At 40.9% G+C, this 20,000-nt stretch overlaps 1 protein-coding gene across 2 annotated transcripts in view; it reads right to left on the bottom strand.

Moving 5' to 3' along the window:
• gad1b (glutamate decarboxylase 1b) overlaps positions 1 to 20,000 on the bottom strand; it is a 60,135-nt gene that overhangs the window by 7,729 nt on the left and 32,406 nt on the right. For both annotated transcript variants that reach the window (XM_061891438.1, XM_061891439.1), the window contains 7 exons: positions 15,613 to 15,728; positions 15,390 to 15,469; positions 15,260 to 15,314; positions 11,244 to 11,360; positions 11,095 to 11,159; positions 8,853 to 8,931; positions 8,608 to 8,757 (listed from right to left, as the gene is read on the bottom strand). In XM_061891438.1, the coding sequence (XP_061747422.1) occupies positions 8,608 to 8,757; positions 8,853 to 8,931; positions 11,095 to 11,159; positions 11,244 to 11,360; positions 15,260 to 15,314; positions 15,390 to 15,469; positions 15,613 to 15,728 (662 nt within the window). The remainder of the gene's footprint in view (positions 1 to 8,607; positions 8,758 to 8,852; positions 8,932 to 11,094; positions 11,160 to 11,243; positions 11,361 to 15,259; positions 15,315 to 15,389; positions 15,470 to 15,612; positions 15,729 to 20,000) is intronic.

Here is a 20,000-nt window from a genome sequence, read left to right as displayed (position 1 = left end):
CCCCACCACATCATTATAACATGGACTACCATTTCATTTTATTGTGCCCTACCACATCATTCTAATATGGACTGCCACATCATTTTAATGTGCCCCACCCTATCATTGTAAAATGGACTGCCACATCATTCTAACATGGCCTACCACACCATTTAAAATGGCCTGTCACTTCATTTTAATGTGCCCCACCACGTCATGCTAACATGGCCTACCACACCATTTAAAATGGCCTGTCACTTCATTTTAATGTGCCCCACCACGTCATGCTAAAATGGCCTACCACCCCATTTAATGTGGCCTGTCACATCATTTTAATGTGCCTCACCACATCATTAAAATATGGACCGTCACTTCATTTTAATGTGCCCAACCCTTTCATGGGTACATGGACTGCCACATCATTCTAATATGGGCTGCCACTCCATTTATTGTGGCCTGTCACCGGATTTTAATGTGCCCTACCACTTCATTCTAATATTTTCTACCACGTAATTTTAACGTGGTTCACCACATCATTCAAATATGGCCTACCACACCATTTAAAGTGGCCTGTTACATCATTTTAATGTACCCCACCACATCATTCTATTATGGACCGCCACTATATTTTATTGTGCCCCACCACGTCATTCTAATATGGCCTGCCATATCATTTTAATGTGCCCCACCACATCATTCTAATATGGCCTACCACTTCATTTTAATGTGGTTCACCACATCATTCAAATATGGCCTACCACACCAATTAAATTGGCCTGTCACTTCATTTTAATGTGCCCCACCACATCATTCTAATATGGCCTACCACTTCATTTTAATGTGGTTCACCACATCTTTCAAATATGGCCTACCACACCAATTAAATTGGCCTGTCACATCATTTTAATGTGCTCCACCACATCATTCTAATATGGCCTTCCACATCATTTTAAAGTGGTTCTCCACATCATTCTAATACAGCCTACCACGTCATTTTAATGTGCCCCACCACGTCATGCTAAAATGGCCTACCACCCCATTTAATGTGGCCTGTCACATCATTTTAATGTGCCTCACCACATCATTAAAATATGGACCGTCACTTCATTTTAATGTGCCCGACCCTTTCATGGGTACATGGACTGCCACGTCATTCTAATATGGGCTGCCACTCCATTTATTGTGGCCTGTCACCGGATTTTAATGTGCCCTACCACTTCATTCTAATATTGTCTACCACGTAATTTTAACGTGGTTCACCACATCATTCAAATATGGCCTACCACACCATTTAAAGTGGCCTGTTACATCATTTTGATGTACCCCACCACATCATTCTATTATGGACCGCCACTATATTTTATTGTGCCCCACCACGTCATTCTAATATGGCCTGCCATATCATTTTAATGTGGTTCACCACATCATTCAAACATGGCCTACCACGCCATTCAATGTGGCCTGCCACATAATTTTAATGTGCCTCACCACATCATTCTAATATGGACCGCTACTTCATTTTATTGTGCCCCACCACATAATTCCAATATGGCCTACCACATCATTTTAATGTGGTTCACCACATCATTCAAATATGGCCTACCACGCCATTTAAATTGGCCTGTCACATCATTTTAATGTGGTTCACCACATCATTCAAATATGGTCTACCACGCCATTTAAAGTGGCCTGCCACATCATTTTTTAATGTGGTTCACCACATTATTCAAATACGGTCTACCACACCATTTAATGTGGCCTTTCACATCATTTTAATGTGCCCCACCACATCATTTTAATATGGACCGCGAGTTCATTTTAACGTGGTTCTCCACATAATTTTAATGTGCCTCACCACATAATTCTAAAGTGGCCTACCATGGCATTTAAATTGGCCTGTCACATCATTTTATTGTGCCCCACCACATCATTATAATATGGACCGCCACTTCATTTTATTGTGCCCCACCACATAATTCCAATATGGCCTACCACTTAATTTTAACATGGTTCACCACATCTTTCAAATATGGCCTACCACACCATTTAAAGTGGCCTGTCATATCATTTTAATGTGTCTCACCACGTCATTCTAATATGGACCGCCAGTTCATTTTATTGTGCCCCATCATATCAATCTAATATGGCCTGCCACTTCATTTTAAAGTGGTTCACCACATCATTCAAACATGGCCTACCACACCATTTATAGTGGCCTGTCACATCATTTTAACGTGCTCCACCACGTCATTTTAACATGGCCTGCCACATCATTTTAAAGTGGTTCACTACATAATTCAAATACGGTCTACCACACCATTTAAGGTGGCCTTTCACATCATTTTAATGTGCCCCACCACATCATTTTAATATGGACCGCCACTTCATTTTAATGTGGTTCTCCAAATCATTTTAATGTGCCTCACCACATAATTCTAAAATGGCCTACCACGGCATTTAAAGTGGCCTGTCACATCATTTTAATGTGCCCCACCACATCATTCTAATATGGACCGCCACTTCATTTTATTGTGCCCCACCACATTATTCCAATATGGCCTACCACATCATTTTAAGGTTGGTTCACCACATCATTCAAATATGGCCTACCACGCCATTTATGTGGCCTGTCACATTTATTTAATGTACCCCACCACATCATTATAATATGGACCGCCAGTTCATTTTATTGTGCCCCACCACATCCTTCTAATATGGCCTGCCACATCATTTTAAAGTGGTTCACCACATCATTCAAACATGGCCTACCACACCATTTATAGTGGCCTGTCACATCATTTTAACGTGCTCCACCACGTCATTTTAACATGGCCTACCACATCATTTTAATGTGGTTCACCACATCATTCAAATATGGCCTACCACACCATTTAAATTGGCCTGTCACATCATTTTAATGTGGTTCACCACATCATTCAAATATGGTCTACCACGCCATTTAAAGTGGCCTGCCACATCATTTTTTAATGTGGTTCACCACATTATTCAAATACGGTCTACCACACCATTTAATGTGGCCTTTCACATCATTTTAATGTGCCCCACCACATCATTTTAATATGGACCGCGAGTTCATTTTAACGTGGTTCTCCACATAATTTTAATGTGCCTCACCACATAATTCTAAAGTGGCCTACCATGGCATTTAAATTGGCCTGTCACATCATTTTATTGTGCCCCACCACATCATTATAATATGGACCGCCACTTCATTTTATTGTGCCCCACCACATAATTCCAATATGGCCTACCACTTAATTTTAACATGGTTCACCACATCTTTCAAATATGGCCTACCACACCATTTAAAGTGGCCTGTCATATCATTTTAATGTGTCTCACCACGTCATTCTAATATGGACCGCCAGTTCATTTTATTGTGCCCCATCATATCAATCTAATATGGCCTGCCACTTCATTTTAAAGTGGTTCACCACATCATTCAAACATGGCCTACCACACCATTTATAGTGGCCTGTCACATCATTTTAACGTGCTCCACCACGTCATTTTAACATGGCCTGCCACATCATTTTAAAGTGGTTCACTACATAATTCAAATACGGTCTACCACACCATTTAAGGTGGCCTTTCACATCATTTTAATGTGCCCCACCACATCATTTTAATATGGACCGCCACTTCATTTTAATGTGGTTCTCCAAATCATTTTAATGTGCCTCACCACATAATTCTAAAATGGCCTACCACGGCATTTAAAGTGGCCTGTCACATCATTTTAATGTGCCCCACCACATCATTCTAATATGGACCGCCACTTCATTTTATTGTGCCCCACCACATTATTCCAATATGGCCTACCACATCATTTTAAGGTTGGTTCACCACATCATTCAAATATGGCCTACCACGCCATTTATGTGGCCTGTCACATTTATTTAATGTACCCCACCACATCATTATAATATGGACCGCCAGTTCATTTTATTGTGCCCCACCACATCCTTCTAATATGGCCTGCCACATCATTTTAAAGTGGTTCACCACATCATTCAAACATGGCCTACCACACCATTTATAGTGGCCTGTCACATCATTTTAACGTGCTCCACCACGTCATTTTAACATGGCCTGCCACATCATTTTGAAGTGGTTCACTACATAATTCAAATACGGTCTACCACACCATTTAAGGTGGCCTTTCACATAATTTTAATGTGCCCCACCACATCATTTTAATATGGACCGCCACTTCATTTTAACGTGGTTCTCCAAATCATTTTAATGTGCCTCACCACATAATTCTAAAATGGCCTACCACGGCATTTAAAGTGGCCTGTCACATCATTTTAATGTGCCCCACCACATCATTCTGATATGGACCGCCACTTCATTTTATTGTGCCCCACCACATTATTCTAATATGGCCTGCCACTACATTTTAAGGTGCTTCACCACATAATTCAAATATGGTCTACCACAACATTTAAAGTGGCATACAACATAATTTTAATGTGCCCCACCACATCATTATAATATAGACCGCCACTTCATTTTAACGTGGTTCTCCTCATCATTCAAATATGGTCTACCACACCATTAATGTGGCCTGTCACATCATTTTAACGTGCCCCACCATATCATTTTAACATGGCCTGCCACTTCATTTTAATGTGGTTCACCACATCATTCAAATACGGTCTACCACACCATTTAATGTGGCCCGTCACATCATTCTAATATGGACCGCCACATCATTTTATTGTGCCCCACCACATCATTCTAATATGGCCTGCTACATCATTTTAAGGTGCTTCACCACATAATTCAAATATGGTCTACCACACCATATAAAGTGGCCTACAACATAATTTTAATGTGCCCCACCACATCATTATAATATAGACCGCCACTTCATTTTAAAGTGGTTCTCCTCATCATTCAAATATGGTCTACCACACCATTAAAGTGGCCTGTCACATCATTTTAACGTTCCCACCATATCATTTTAACATGGCCTGCCACTTCATTTTAATGTGGTTCACCACATCATTCAAATACGGTCTACCACACCATTTATTGTGCCCCACCACATCATTCTAATATGGCCTGCTACATCATTTTAAGGTGCTTCACCACATAATTCAAATATGGTCTACCACACCATATAAAGTGGCCTACAACATAATTTTAATGTGCCCCACCACATCATTATAATATAGACCGCCACTTCATTTTAAAGTGGTTCTCCTCATCATTCAAATATGGTCTACCACACCATTAAAGTGGCCTGTCACATCATTTTAACGTTCCCACCATATCATTTTAACATGGCCTGCCACTTCATTTTAACGTGGTTCACCACATCATTCAAATACGGTCTACCACACCATTTAATGTGGCCCGTCACATCATTTCAATATGGACCACCACTTCATTTTAATGTGGTTCTCCACATCATTTTAATGTGCCTCACCACATAATTCTAAAATGGCCTACCACGGCATTTAAAGTGGCATGTCACATCATTTTAATGTGCCCCACCACATCATTCTAATATGGACCGCCACATCATTTTATTGTGCCCCACCACATCATTCTAATATGGCCTGCCACATCATTTTAAGGTGCTTCACCACATAATTAAAATATGGTCTACCACACCATATAAAGTGGCCTACAACATAATTTTAATGTGCCCCACCACATTATTATAATATGGACCACCACTTCATTTTAACGTGGTTCTCCTCATCATTCAAATATGGTCTACCACACCATTAAAGTGGCCTGTCACATCATTTTAACGTGCCCCACCATATCATTTTAACATGGCCTGCCACTTCATTTTAATGTGGTTCACCACATCATTCAAATACGGTCTACCTCACCATTTAATGTGGCCCGTCACATCATTTCAATATGGACCGCCACTTCATTTTAATGTGGTTCTCCACATCATTTTAATGTGCCTCACCACATAATTCTAAAATGGCCTACCACGGCATTTAAAGTGGCCTGTCACATCATCTTAATGTGCCCCACCACATCATTCTAATATGGACCGCCACTTCATTTTATTGTGCCCCACCACATTATTCTAATATGGCCTGCTACATCATTTTAAGGTGCTTCACCACATCATTCAAATATGGTCTACCACAACAGATAAAGTGGCCTACAACATAATTTTAATGTGCCGCACCACATCATTATAATATGGACCGCCACTTCATTTTAATGTGGTTCTCCTCATCATTCAAATATGGTCTACCACACCATTAAAGTGGCCTGTCACATCATTTTAACGTGCCCCACCATATCATTTGAACATGGCCTGCCACTTCATTTTAACGTGGTTCACCACATCATTCAAATACGGTCTACCACACCATTTAACGTGGCCCGTCACATCATTTCAATATGGACCACCACTTCATTTTAATGTGGTTCTCCACATCATTTTAATGTGCCTCACCACATAATTCTAAAATGGCCTACCACGGCATTTAAAGTGGCCTGTCACATCATTTTAATGTGCCCCACCACATCATTCTAATATGGACCGCCACTTCATTTTATTGTGCCCCACCACATTATTCTAATATGGCCTGCCACGTCATTTTAAGGTGCTTCACCACATAATTCAAATATGGTCTACCACAACATTTAAAGTGGCATACAACATAATTTTAATGTGCCCCACCACATTATTATAATATGGACCGCCACTTCATTTTAATGTGGTTCTCCTCATCATTCAAATATGGTCTACCACACCAATAAAGTGGCCTGTCACATCATTTTAACGTGCCCCACCATATCATTTTAACATGGCCTGCCACTTCATTTTAATGTGGTTCAGCACATCATTCAAATACGGTCTACCACACCATTTAACGTGGCCCGTCACATCATTATAATATGGACCGCCACTTCATTTTAATGTGCCCCACCACATCAATCAAATATGGCCTACCACACCATTTATAATGGCCTGTCACATAATTTTAATGTGGTTCACCATATCATTCTAATATGGCCTGTCACATCATTTTAAAGTGCTTCAACACATAATTCAAATATGGTCTACCACACCATATAAAGTGGCCTACAACATAATTTTAATGTGCCCCACCACATCATTATAATATGGACCGCCACTTCATTTTAATGTGCCCCACCACATCAATCAACTATGGCCTACCACACCATTTATAATGGCCTGTCACATAATTTTAATGTGGTTCACCATATCATTCTAATATGGCCTGCCACATCATTTTAAAGTGGTTCACCACATCATTCAAATATGGCCTACCACACCATTTATAGTGGCCTGTCACATCATTTTAACGTGCTCCACCACGTCATTTTAACATGGCCTGCCACATCATTTTAAAGTGGTTCACTACATAATTCAAATACGGTCTACCACACCATTTAAGGTGGCCTTTCACATCATTTTAATGTGCCCCACCACATCATTTTAATATGGACCGCCACTTCATTTTAACGTGGTTCTCCACATCATTTTAATGTGCCTCACCACATAATTCTAAAATGGCCTACCACGGCATTTAAAGTGGCCTGTCACATCATTTTAATGTGCCCCACCACATCATTCTAATATGGACCGCCACATCATTTTATTGTGCCCCACCACATCATTCTAATATGGCCTGCCACATCATTTTAAGGTGCTTCACCACATAATTCAAATATGGTCTACCACACCATATAAAGTGGCCTACAACATAATTTTAATGTGCCCCACCACATCATTATAATATGGACCGCCACTTCATTTTAATGTGCCCCACCACATCAATCAAATATGGCCTACCACACCATTTATAATGGCCTGTCACATCATTTTAATGTGGTTCACCACATAATTCTAAAATTGCCTACCACACCATTAAATTGGCCTGTCACATCATTTTAAAGTGCCCCACCACATCATTATAATATGGACCGCCACTTCATTTTAATGTGCCCCACCACATCAATCAAATATGGCCTACCACACCATTTATAATGGCCTGTCACATCATTTTAATGTGGCTCACCACATAATTCTAAAATGGCCTACCACGGCATTTAAAGTGGCATGTCACATCATTTTAATGTGCCCCACCACATCAATCAAATATGGCCTACCACACCATTTATATTGGCCTGTCACATCATTTTAACGTGGTTCACCACATAAATCTAAAATTGCCTACCACACCATTAAATTGGCCTGTCACTTCATTTTAATGTGCCCCACCACATCATTATAATATGGACCGGCACATAATTTTAAAGTGGCCTGCCACATCATTTTAATATTGTTTAACATTGTTCCCCGCAATAAAAGGGACCCAAAAACACATACTGTACAGTAGATTTTTACAGCTACTGTAAATGTGTGTATATAATTTATACACACACACACATTGGCCCCCCCAGACACACTTTTTCTCTCAAAGTGGCCCCCAAGTCAACATTTTTGCCTGCCTCTGCCTTAGACAGTACTCACATATCAAGATGCATAAGTAACATAAATGAACGACCTACCTAATAAGGCGGAAAAACAAACAAACAGAAACTGGAAGCGCCACTAGTTAATATGTACATTCTAAAGGTCTGTCCCGTTACCTTGGCCTTCCACATGAGCCAGAACTTGAATATGTCCACATGGCGACCACACTGGATGGCTTTGTCGCCGGTGTCGTACGTGACGTCGTACTGCTTGTCCGGTTGGAACAAATAACCGGCACACATGGAGTTGCACCCTCCCATCAGTCCCTGCCAACACAGAAAAATATCTCCGTTCAAGGTAACCTCACTCGGTAGGAAGGCATGCAGATGAATGAGCTTTTATAGTCGGACGTGTTCTCTACCTTCTCTCTGACCAGGATGGCCGAACACTGCAGGGGCACACCCATCATCTTGTGGGGGTTCCATGTGACGGAGTTGGCCCTGCAAAGTTTAAACAAGTATTTATTGACAGAAAGGCCATAAAACGTAAAAACACTCATATAAGTAATAAAATGTTTTCTGAATAGATAGAAGTGAAGTTGTTAAAAGATTTTACGTATTGAAAGTGAAAGAAAATATGTATTTATTGTTGGCCTAGCGGGTTCCTTTTGGGGTGTATAGTCAATCTTATATATATCAGCGGGGCGGGACACGCTGTGGCCCGGCTCAAAATGGCGGCGAGGAGGCGGAGAATGCAGGTCATGTGCAGGTGTGTGGATCGCGCACCACGACACAATCAACTCATCTCCTCACGCTGTATAAAAGGGGAGAAGGAGGGAGAGATGGGGGCGGAAAGAGTAGGAGCGAGAAGTAAGAGAGCGCAAGACACGAGAGACGGAGACGCGGCCGACTAAGGAGCGGACCGGAGAGCGAGAGACGGAGGAGCGGGCTGTGGGAGCGACGACGGCGCAAAAGACTGCCTTTATTGAAAAATAAAAGAGTCAAACCTGCTCGATAAGCATGTCCTTCCTGGGTGGTCAGTGGAACCCGAGCGGGGACAGGGAAAGTCGTTTACAAGGTACCATTAATCCTTGTGCAACTTTAAGATTGACTATACACCCCGAAAGGAACCCGCTCATAAACATGTCAGAAGCCAACAATAAATACATATTTTCTTTCACTTTCAATACGTAAAATCTTTTAACAACTTTACTTCTATCAATTGAGAATTTTTTTTCATTTTTATTATTTGTATGTTTGTTTTTACGTTTTACGGCCTTTTTTGTCAAATCTATTTTTAGTAATGGGGAAAATGGGGGTGTATTAAAGCCCAAAGCACCTAAACCACTGCCAGCAACTACAGTTTGTCGGTCGGAGTAAGTGCTAGTTAAAACTACTATGCAAAGCCAAAGCCATTTATCAACAACACCCAGAAACGCCGCCGGGCTTCGCTGGGCCCCGAGCTCATTTAAGATGGACCGATGCAAAGTGGAAAAGTGTTCTCTGTGGTCTAACGAGTCCACACTTCAAATTGTTTTTGTAAACTGTGGGCCTCCCATGCAAAGCTAAAAGCCATTTATCAACAACACCCAGAAACGCCGCCGGGCTTCGCCGGGCCCCGGGCTCATCTAAGATGGACCGATGCAAAGTGGAAAAGTGTTCTGTGGTCTAACGAGTCCACACTTCAAATTGTTTTTGTAAACTGTGGGCCTCCTATGCAAAGCTAAAAGCCATTTATCAACAACACCCAGAAACGCGGCCGGGCTTCGCTGGGCCCCGGGCTCATCTAAGATGGACCGATGCAAAGTGGAAAAGTGTTCTGTGGTCTAACGAGTCCACACTTCAAATTGTTTTTGGAAACTGTGGGCCTCCAATGCAAAGCTAAAAGCCATTTATCAACAACACCCAGAAACGCGGCCGGGCTTCGCCGGGCTCTGAGCTCATCTAAGATGGACCGATGCAAAGTGGAAAAGTGTTCTGTGGTCTAACGAGTCCACACTTCAAATTGTTTTTGTAAACTGTGGGCCTCCCATGCAAAGCTAAAAGCCATTTATCAACAACACCCAGAAACGCCGCCGGGCTTCGCTGGGCCCCGGGCTCATCTAAGATGGACCGATGCAAAGTGGAAAAGTGTTCTGTGGTCTAACGAGTCCACACTTCAAATTGTTTTTGTAAACTGTGGGCCTCCCATGCAAAGCTAAAAGCCATTTATCAACAACACCCAGAAACGCCGCCGGGCTTCGCTGGGCCCCGGGCTCATCTAAGATGGACCGATGCAAAGTGGAAAAGTGTTCTGTGGTCTAACGAGTCCACACTTCAAATTTATTTTGGAAACTGTGGACATCGTGGCCTCCGGACCAAAGAGCAAAAAGAAACATCTGGACTGTTCTAGGTGCAAAGTTCAAAAGCCTGCATCTGTGATGGTATGGGAGTGTATTAGTGCCCAAGGCATGCGTAACTTACTGAAAGGTACATACAAGTTTTGGAGCAACATATGTTGCCATCCAAGCAACATTATCATGGACGCCCCTGCTTATTTCGGCAAGACAGTGCCAAGCCACTTGTTTTGAAAAAGTTCTACCGTCATTTTTATGGTGAGGAATCCATTCTCAATGGAATTACGGCCCCGAGAAACGGAAGCAAATCGATTCCTATCCCTCGTACCTCTCGATTCCGCTGAGCTTGTGGCGGTGCTTCCTGGACATCAGCAGCCCGCCGCCCCACGCTCCCTGCGGAGACGAGAAGAAGGCGTTACAGGAAGGCAATAACCAGGAAAAAAAAAAAAAAGACAAATTCAAAGTATTTCTGCTCACATCCACATGCAGCCACAGGTTGTACTTCTCGCAGATGTCGGCGATCTCATTGATTGGGTCAAAGGCTCCGTAGACGGTGGAGCCAGCCGTGGCGTTGACAAACATCGGGACGTAACCCTGACAAACAAAAAAATGTTACTCACGTCGTACAAATCTGTGATTCGAGTCCCGCCAAACTTACCGATTCACGTAAAACCCAACAGTGCCATTTAGTGGTCAATTGTACGGAATATGTACTGTACTGTGCAATCTACTAATACAAGTCTCAATCAATCAATCAACCAATATCTTTTTGAACCTGAATATATTGAGGATGAACTACTGCCATATATTTTTGAACCTGAATATATTGAGGAGAAACTATTTACCATGAATTGATTACTGTGGACCCCGACTTAAACAAGTTGAAAAACTTATTCGCGTGTTACCATTTAGTGGTCAAAGTACTGCACTGTGCAATCTACTAATACAAGTTTCAATCAATCAATCAACCAATATATTTTTGAACCTGAACATATTGAGGATGAACTACTGCCATATATTTTTGAACCTGAATATATTGAGGAGGAACTATTTACCATGAATTGATTACTGTGGACCCCGACTTAAACAAGTTGAAAAACATATTCGGGTGTTACCATTTAGTGGTCAATTGTACGGAATATGTACTATACTGTGCAATCTACTAATACAAGTCTCAATCAATCAATTAACCAATATCTTTTGGAACCTGAATATATTGAGGAGGAACTACTTACCATGAATTGATTACTGTGGACCCCAACTTAAACAAGTTGAAAAACTTATTGGGGTGTTACCATTTAGTGGTCAATTGTACGGAATATGTACTGTACTGTGCAATCTACTAATACAAGTCTCAATCAATCAATAAACCAATATCTTTTTGAACCTGGCTATATTGAGGATGAACTACTGCCATATATTTTTGAACCTGAATATATTGAGGAGGAACTATTTACCATGAATTGATTAACGTGGACCCCGACTTAAACAAGTTGAAAAACTTATTCGGGTGTTACCATTTAGTGGTCAATTTTACGGAATATGTACTGTACTGTGCAATCTACTAATACAAGTCCCAATCAATGAATTAACCAATATCTTTTGGAACCTGAATATATTGAGGAGGAACTACTTACCATGAATTGATTACTGTGGAACCCAACTTAAACAAGTTGAAAAACTTATTGGGGTGTTACCATTTAGTGGTCAATTGTACGGAATATGTACTGCACTGTGCAATCTACTAATACAAGTCTCAATCAATCAATCAACCAATATCTTTTTGAACCTGAACATATTGAGGATGAACTACTGCCATATATTTTTGAACCTGAATATATTGAGGAGGAACTACTTACCATGAATTGATTACTGTGGACCCCAACTTAAACAAGTTGAAAAACATATTCGGGTGTTACCATTTAGTGGTCGAAGTACTGCACTGTGCAATCTACGAATACAAGTCTCAATCAATCAATTAACCAATATCTTTTGGAACCTGAATATATTGAGGAGGAACTACTTACCATGAATTGATTACTGTGGAACCCAACTTAAACAAGTTGAAAAACTTATTGGGGTGTTACCATTTAGTGGTCAATTGTACGGAATATGTACTGCACTGTGCAATCTACTAATACAAGTCTCAATCAATCAATCAACCAATATCTTTTTGAACCTGAATATATTGAGGATGAACTACTGCCATATATTTTTGAACCTGAACATATTGAGGAGAAACTATTTACCATGAATTGATTACTGTGGACCCCGACTTAAACAAGTTGAAAAACTTATTCGGGTGTTACCATTTAGTGGTCAAAGTACTGCACTGTGCAATCTACTAATACAAGTTTCAATCAATGAATCAACCAATATATTTTTGAACCTGAACATATTGAGGATGAACTACTGCCATATATTTTTTAACCTGAATATATTGAGGAGGAACTATTTACCATGAATTGATTACTGTGGACCCCAACTTAAACAAGTTGAAAAACTTATTCGGGTGTTACCATTTAGTGGTCAATTGTACGGAATATGTACTGTACTGTGCAATCTACTGATACAAGTCTCAATCATTCAATAAACCAATATCTTTTTGAACCTGGCTATATTGAGGATGAACTACTGCCATATATTTTTGAACCTGAATATATTGAGGAGGAACTATTTACCATGAATTGATTACTGTGGACCCCGACTTAAACAAGTTGAAAAACGTATTCGGGTGTTACCATTTAGTGGTCAAAGTACTGCACTGTGCAATCTACTAATACAAGTTTCAATCAATCAATCAACCAATACATTTTTGAACCTGAACATACTGAGGATGAACTACTGCCATATATTTTTGAACCTGAACATATTGAGGAGGAACTATTTACCATGAATTGATTACTGTGGACCCCGACTTAAACAAGTTGAAAAACTTATTCGGGTGTTACCATTTAGTGGTCAAAGTACTGCACTGTGCAATCTACTAATACAAGTCTCAATCAATCAATTAACCAATATCTTTTGGAACCTGAATATATTGAGGAGGAACTACTTACCATGAATTGATTACTGTGGAACCCAACTTAAACAAGTTGAAAAACTTATTGGGGTGTTACCATTTAGTGGTCAATTGTACGGAATATGTACTGTACTGTGCAATCTACTAATACAAGTTTCAATCAATCAATCAATCAATCAATCAATCAATCAATCAATCAATCAATCAGTCAGTCAAAAATAATGTTGTCCCAATAACAATATTTTGGTACCGGTACCCCAAAAAATATTTTGATACTTTTCGGTACTTTTCAATACTTTTCTAGATAAAGGGGACCACAGAAAAATCGCAAAAGGGTTTTAGTTAGCAAAATATCATAGAAATAAAGAATAAAGAATTTCTACAACTCTTATTTTTTGTGATAGAGTGATTGCAGCACATACTTGTTGGTCCCAAAAAACATTCACCAAATTGTGCTTTTTTTGTGAATTTATCATTATTTTATATTGTTTCATCTGACCACAGAACCTTCCTCCAAAAAGTCTAATCTTTGTCCATTTGATGTCAGATGAAACAAAAATGGAGCTGTTCGTCCACAATACCCAGCAAAATGTTTGGAGGACAAAAGGTGAGGCCTTTAATCTTAGGAACACCACACCTACCGTCAAGCATGGTGGTGGTAGCATTATGCTATGGGCCTGTTTTGCTGCCAATGGAACTGGTGCTTTACAGAGAATGAAAAAGGAGGATGACCTCCAAATTCTTCAGGACAAGCTAAAATCATCAGCCCGGAGGTTGGGTCTTGGGCGCGGTCGGGTGTTCCAACAGGACAATGACCCCCCAACACATGTCAAAAGTGGTAAAGGAATGGCTAAATCAGGCTGGATCGAAGTTTTTTGTCAGAACGTTGATTTCGCAATTTACTGCGAGGATTGTTTCCCCGGGATGCAATCGGACCAGACCAGTCATGGCTTGAAGGTAAATACATGATTCAATATTTACTAGAAACTACGAACATGAAACAAAACTTACTTAGCAGAGCATGAATCGATGGCATGAACAGCAAAATCGGAGTAATGTCGCCGGCAAAACAGGCCAAAAATAACACCGCCATGATTGCAACAGGTACGTGAATCACATGAGGACAGCTTGAACTAATCAGTTGTCGTGGTGACCAAACAACGAACTGATGGAGTTTTAAACAAACAGAACATAACTAAACAAAATCCAGACCACAGAACATGACAGTTTTAGAACGGAAATCCCAAATGTCTGGACAATGCTGAAGAAACAAGTCCATGTCGGAAAACCAACAAATTTAGCTGTACTGCACTAATTTTGTCAAATGGAGTGGTCAAAAAAATTCAACCAGAAGCTTGGGGATGTTGTGACCAACAAGTCTGTGCTCCAATCACTCCATCACGAAAAAATTGAAGAGTTCGAAAAATGACTGGAAACTCAGTTCTTTAAAATAGTGAAATAAAGGCATTACCTTCTGTTTGGCGTCGATAATCTTGGCCTCCAGATCGGCGGGAATGACCCTCCCCCTGAAAGGTTTCAACGCGGTCGTATTAAACGAGGAGTCTACAACTATACATTTTTCTGAAATTGCATTAAATGACCTTTCGTCCGTGCTCAACAGAATCACGTTCTCGGTGCCAAAACCCAGGGCAGCCCCGGCCTTCTTTACGGAGTAATGGCTCTGCAGGGAGCAAGGGGAGGAAAAAACAAAACCCATCATTGACAGAAACACTCGTACAGTACGCAATCAGTCCATTCAAAGGGTTGAATTCTGACTATCAAGTCCGTAACGAGATGTTTTGTTATTCAGGTGACGGAACCTACATGTTCAGACGTGAAGAGGACCAGGCGGGGGGCCGCCGACATGCCCTTGGTTTTGACCTCCGGGAAGTACTTGTAACGCGCGATCATCACACTGTACATGTTGGAAATGGCGCCCCCTGTTGGGCGGAGAAGACATGGCTTGAATGAGTGTTAGGAGCATAATGATTTATTGGGGAAAAAACACATAATTTTTCTCCAAAAATCGCATTTTTTTACGCATATTTGTCAATTTTTTGGTCCTAAATTAAACATTTTCAAGGCTAGACAAACTAAAAACTATCAGTACTACAGTAGTATTGGGACTAGTGTTGTCCCGATACCAGTATTTTGGTTCCGGTACCATACTTGCCAACCTTGAGACCTCCGATTTCGGGAGGTGGGGGGCGTGTTCGGGGGTGGAGCAAAGGCGTGGTCGGGGTTAAGAGGGGAGGAGTATATTTACATCTACAATTCACCAACTGGAGTATTTCATATATATTTCCTACATATATACATAAATATATGTATAAAATACTTGACTTTCAGTGAATTCTAGCTATAAATGTATTTTATCACATATATAAATAAAGGAAATAGTTGAATTTCAGGCGGCACCTATCAAATACACAGTAATAAAAACACTGTTGTTTTACTAACTGTACTGTGCTTGCTGGTTACTAAAAAAAAAAAACAACAACACTTACCTTTCACTATTTGAGTAAACTTTGTTCTGCCATTTGCCTACTGGCGAGAGTCACTTTTCGTCAGGTGCGTTGGCCAATCAAAAAGCAACCCCATAACGCTATAGTCAACATTCACCAGGAGATGGCGACAGACAACATAGAGTCACTCTATTATAGATGGCGTCGCCATGGCTGTAACTTTATCGTTCTTCTGCTTCGTCTCCTTGTGTGTGCAGTTTTTTATTAAAATCCGTAGATGTTGTAATGTGATTGGGCAGGCAAGCTGTTTATATAGTGGGAAAGCGGACGTGAAAACAGGCTGTCCCCACTCAGGTCCGCATGGAGCTGGAGGGGGCGTGTCCTCCAGCTCCGCTGAATTTCGGGAGATTTTCGGGAGAAAATTGCTTCCGGGAGGTTTTCGGGAGAGGCGCTGATTTTCGGGAGTCTCCCGGAAAATCCGGGAGGGTTGGCAAGTATGACCGGTACCGAAATTATTTCGATACTTTTCGATATTTTCGAAATAAAGGGGACCGCAAAAAAATCGCATTGTTGGCTTTATCTTAGCAAAAAATCTTAGAGTACATTAAAAATATGTTTATTATTGCAGGTTTGTCCTTAAATAAAATAGTGAACATACTAGACACAGACACAGAACTAAATCGACAACTAAAGAAATAGACAACTACTATACATACTGTCAGAATAATTGTATCCAAGTTATCACACAACTTTGTGTTTCAAAGAGTTACCAGCAAGCACACAAACACCGTCTTTAGTCCAACCATGCAGAAGGCTTGTAAAACTCCACTGTGTAGGATGGGAAGCAGCATGAAGGTGTGATTGTAATCAACAGAAATATATTGTCTTGACCCAAGAACTACAAAAGCGGAGCGGAAGCATGGCCAGACTCCCCCTCAAGGCAACCTCTTCTTTGAACTGTTTTATGACCTTTCTGTGAACTCTTTTTTACGACCTCTTCTTTGAACTGTTCTGTAATCCAAGGCGATGGCTGTTTACGACCCCACCTCCCTTAGAAACAGCTGTTGCCATGTAAACAGGGAAATTGCTGGAGACTGTACAAGGGTACAGCCCAGATGTTTTCTCCTCAATTGAGCCAAATGTTATTCTGTCTCTGTTTAATTCATTGCTTCTTGTCTTGTTTAATAGATGTAATCAGTGTTTGAACCTGACATATACTTACATCATGTATATAAAACCTCAAGGGAGATGTTTTTTAAGGGCTTTGTATGCGGAATTGTGTGGCTCACATGGGCTCCATTGTAAGCACACTTTTGATCGCATTTTTTTAATATTTAGAATGCAAAAATCAACAACATCCACCGGCAAAGAGCCCCAAGTCGCAGTGAAATATGTCATTAATATTACAATAGACCTTGTAGGGTTTTACGGTATACCAGTGTTAGTATAGTACCGCGATACTAATGAATCATATTCGGTACTATACCGCCTCTAAAAAGTACCGGTCCCCCTCCCTCCTGCCCCTCCGTTGTCTTCACGTCATGACATTGCCGGTTTTACCATACTATACCTTACCATACCATACCATACTTTATTTATAAAACCCTTTTAAAAACAATCACAGTTGAAGAACAAAGACTGTAGACCACAAAGAAATACATGCAACGGAGAGACTAAAAATAATAATTTTTAAAACAGCGGTAAAATACACATTGAAAAAGCAAATACAAATGATCGTAGAAACGATTTGTTAGATAGAAGCAGGTAAAAAGTTATAAACTGTTAAAAAAGTTAAAAACTGTTTAAAGTCTCATGCTGGGTTAAAAGCTTAAAAATGTTAAAATGGGTTTTAAGAAGGGTCCTATCATCATCCGCTGCCCGGTTTTGTTCCGTCTTTGTATCGTATTCTGTGGTGTTTGACTTCCTTAGTTCCTGGTGGCACTTCCTGTTTGTTCAGTTGCCATAGTCACGCATTAGTGTCACCTGCCTCTTGTTTTTGACGCGCACCTGCCTCGTGATTACCACCTTTATTTAAGCCTGCCTTTTCTGTTCATTCGCTCTCGCTTCCTAGTTTCTGTTCAATACAACAGGTGACGACGCTGATTCCCGACTCTGGTAAAACTGTTTCTGTACTTGCTAGCTTCCGCGCTATGCTTCGTGATTTCTAGCTCCCATGCTAGCTCTTTGTTTTGCCTTTTTATGTCTAGCGCAAGTTTTCTGTTCTTAGTCTGTTTTTTTGTGTAAATAAGTCATCATTTCGTACCTTCACGCTGTGTCCAAATCCGACTGCATCATTTAGAGAACGAACCCATCACTACGATGCCAGCGAAATGTCACAGGTCCTAAAGGGGGGTATCCCACATCTGCGGTCCTCTCCAAGGTTTCTCATAGTCATTCACATCCCACTGGGTTGTGAGTTTTTTCCTTGCCCTTTCGTAGGCTCTGAACCGAGGATGTCTTGTGGCTTGTGCCGCCCTTTGAGGCACTTGTAATTTAGGGTTATATAAATAAACATTGATTGAGTGGTCTTAAAAAGTAGCCAAAGAAGGGGCCTGTCTCACATGGAGAGGGAGTGTCAAAGTTAGTTGGTGACAAACCGCAAGATGCAGAGAAGGAGGGAGGCATTTTGCAGGAAAACATGTTTTAATATAAATACCAAAACAAAAACCAACAAAATGGGTACAACAAAAAGGGCGCACAAGGCGGATAACAAACTAAGGGAGCTAGCATGGGAGCTAGAGCAATAACAAAGGGCCTTAACAGGGAAGCTAGCAAAAACAAAAAGGGTCTAGCGTGGAAGCTAGCAGGTATCTAGCAGGAAACAGAAGTCGTACTTGTAAAATGAAAGAACAAACTGGAAGCAGGGAACAAAAAACAGTAAGCTACAAACATCAAACGAATATAGCTTACCGCTACGCTGCAAAGACACGACAGGAGCGATAATACATGACAAGAGCGACAAGAAGGGACATCGACAAATCAATAATCCAGCACTGACTGAAACACAAAGCAGGTACAAATAGGAGCTGGCTGATTGACACCAGGTGTGGCCAGGTGCCCATCAGCCGGAGCTGAGGGTAAAACAGCGCACAGGGGAAACAGGAAGCAGACAAAATAAGAGCGCTGACAGGAACTAAAAACAGGAAATACTAAACACATACAGAGGAAAAACTAAAACACAAACAAACTGTCTGTGGCAAGCCTGACAGAAGGAGCTCGTTCCAGAGTTTGGGACCCGGAACAGACTAAGTTAGGAGCCTTTGTTGACTTACTAATAAAAGACGAGTTGTCTTGTATGTTCACTATTTTTATTTAAGGACAAAATTGCAATAAGAAACATATGTTTAATGTACCCTAAGATTGTTTGCTGAGATAAAGCCAACAATGCGATTTTTTCGTGGTTCGAAATACATTTGGGTGATGAAAATATTGGTATCGGGAAAACACCTGTAGTTGAACATTTCTGTCCTTAATCGGTTTTGGGTAACTTTCACCTAGATACATTGGGAAGGTCACACTGACCAAGTTGGGGGTGACACGACCTGGGAGGTCAATTGCCCTTGAACATTGGACACTTGCGTAAGTTGTTATGAAAGGAATCAGGTCATCATCCATCCATCCATCCATCATCTTCCGCTTATCCGAGGTCGGGTCGCGGGGGCAACAGCCTAAGCAGGGAAACCCAGACTTCCCTCTCCCCAGCCACTTCGTCTAGCTCTTCCCGGGGGATCCCGAGGCGTTTTCAGG

Source organism: Nerophis ophidion, linkage group LG28, assembly GCF_033978795.1.
Source record: "Nerophis ophidion isolate RoL-2023_Sa linkage group LG28, RoL_Noph_v1.0, whole genome shotgun sequence".
In the NCBI taxonomy this organism is placed as follows: domain Eukaryota; kingdom Metazoa; phylum Chordata; class Actinopteri; order Syngnathiformes; family Syngnathidae; genus Nerophis; species Nerophis ophidion.
The sequence above is the reverse complement of the archived record's forward strand: the minus strand, read 5'-3'. Positions and strand labels throughout refer to the sequence as shown.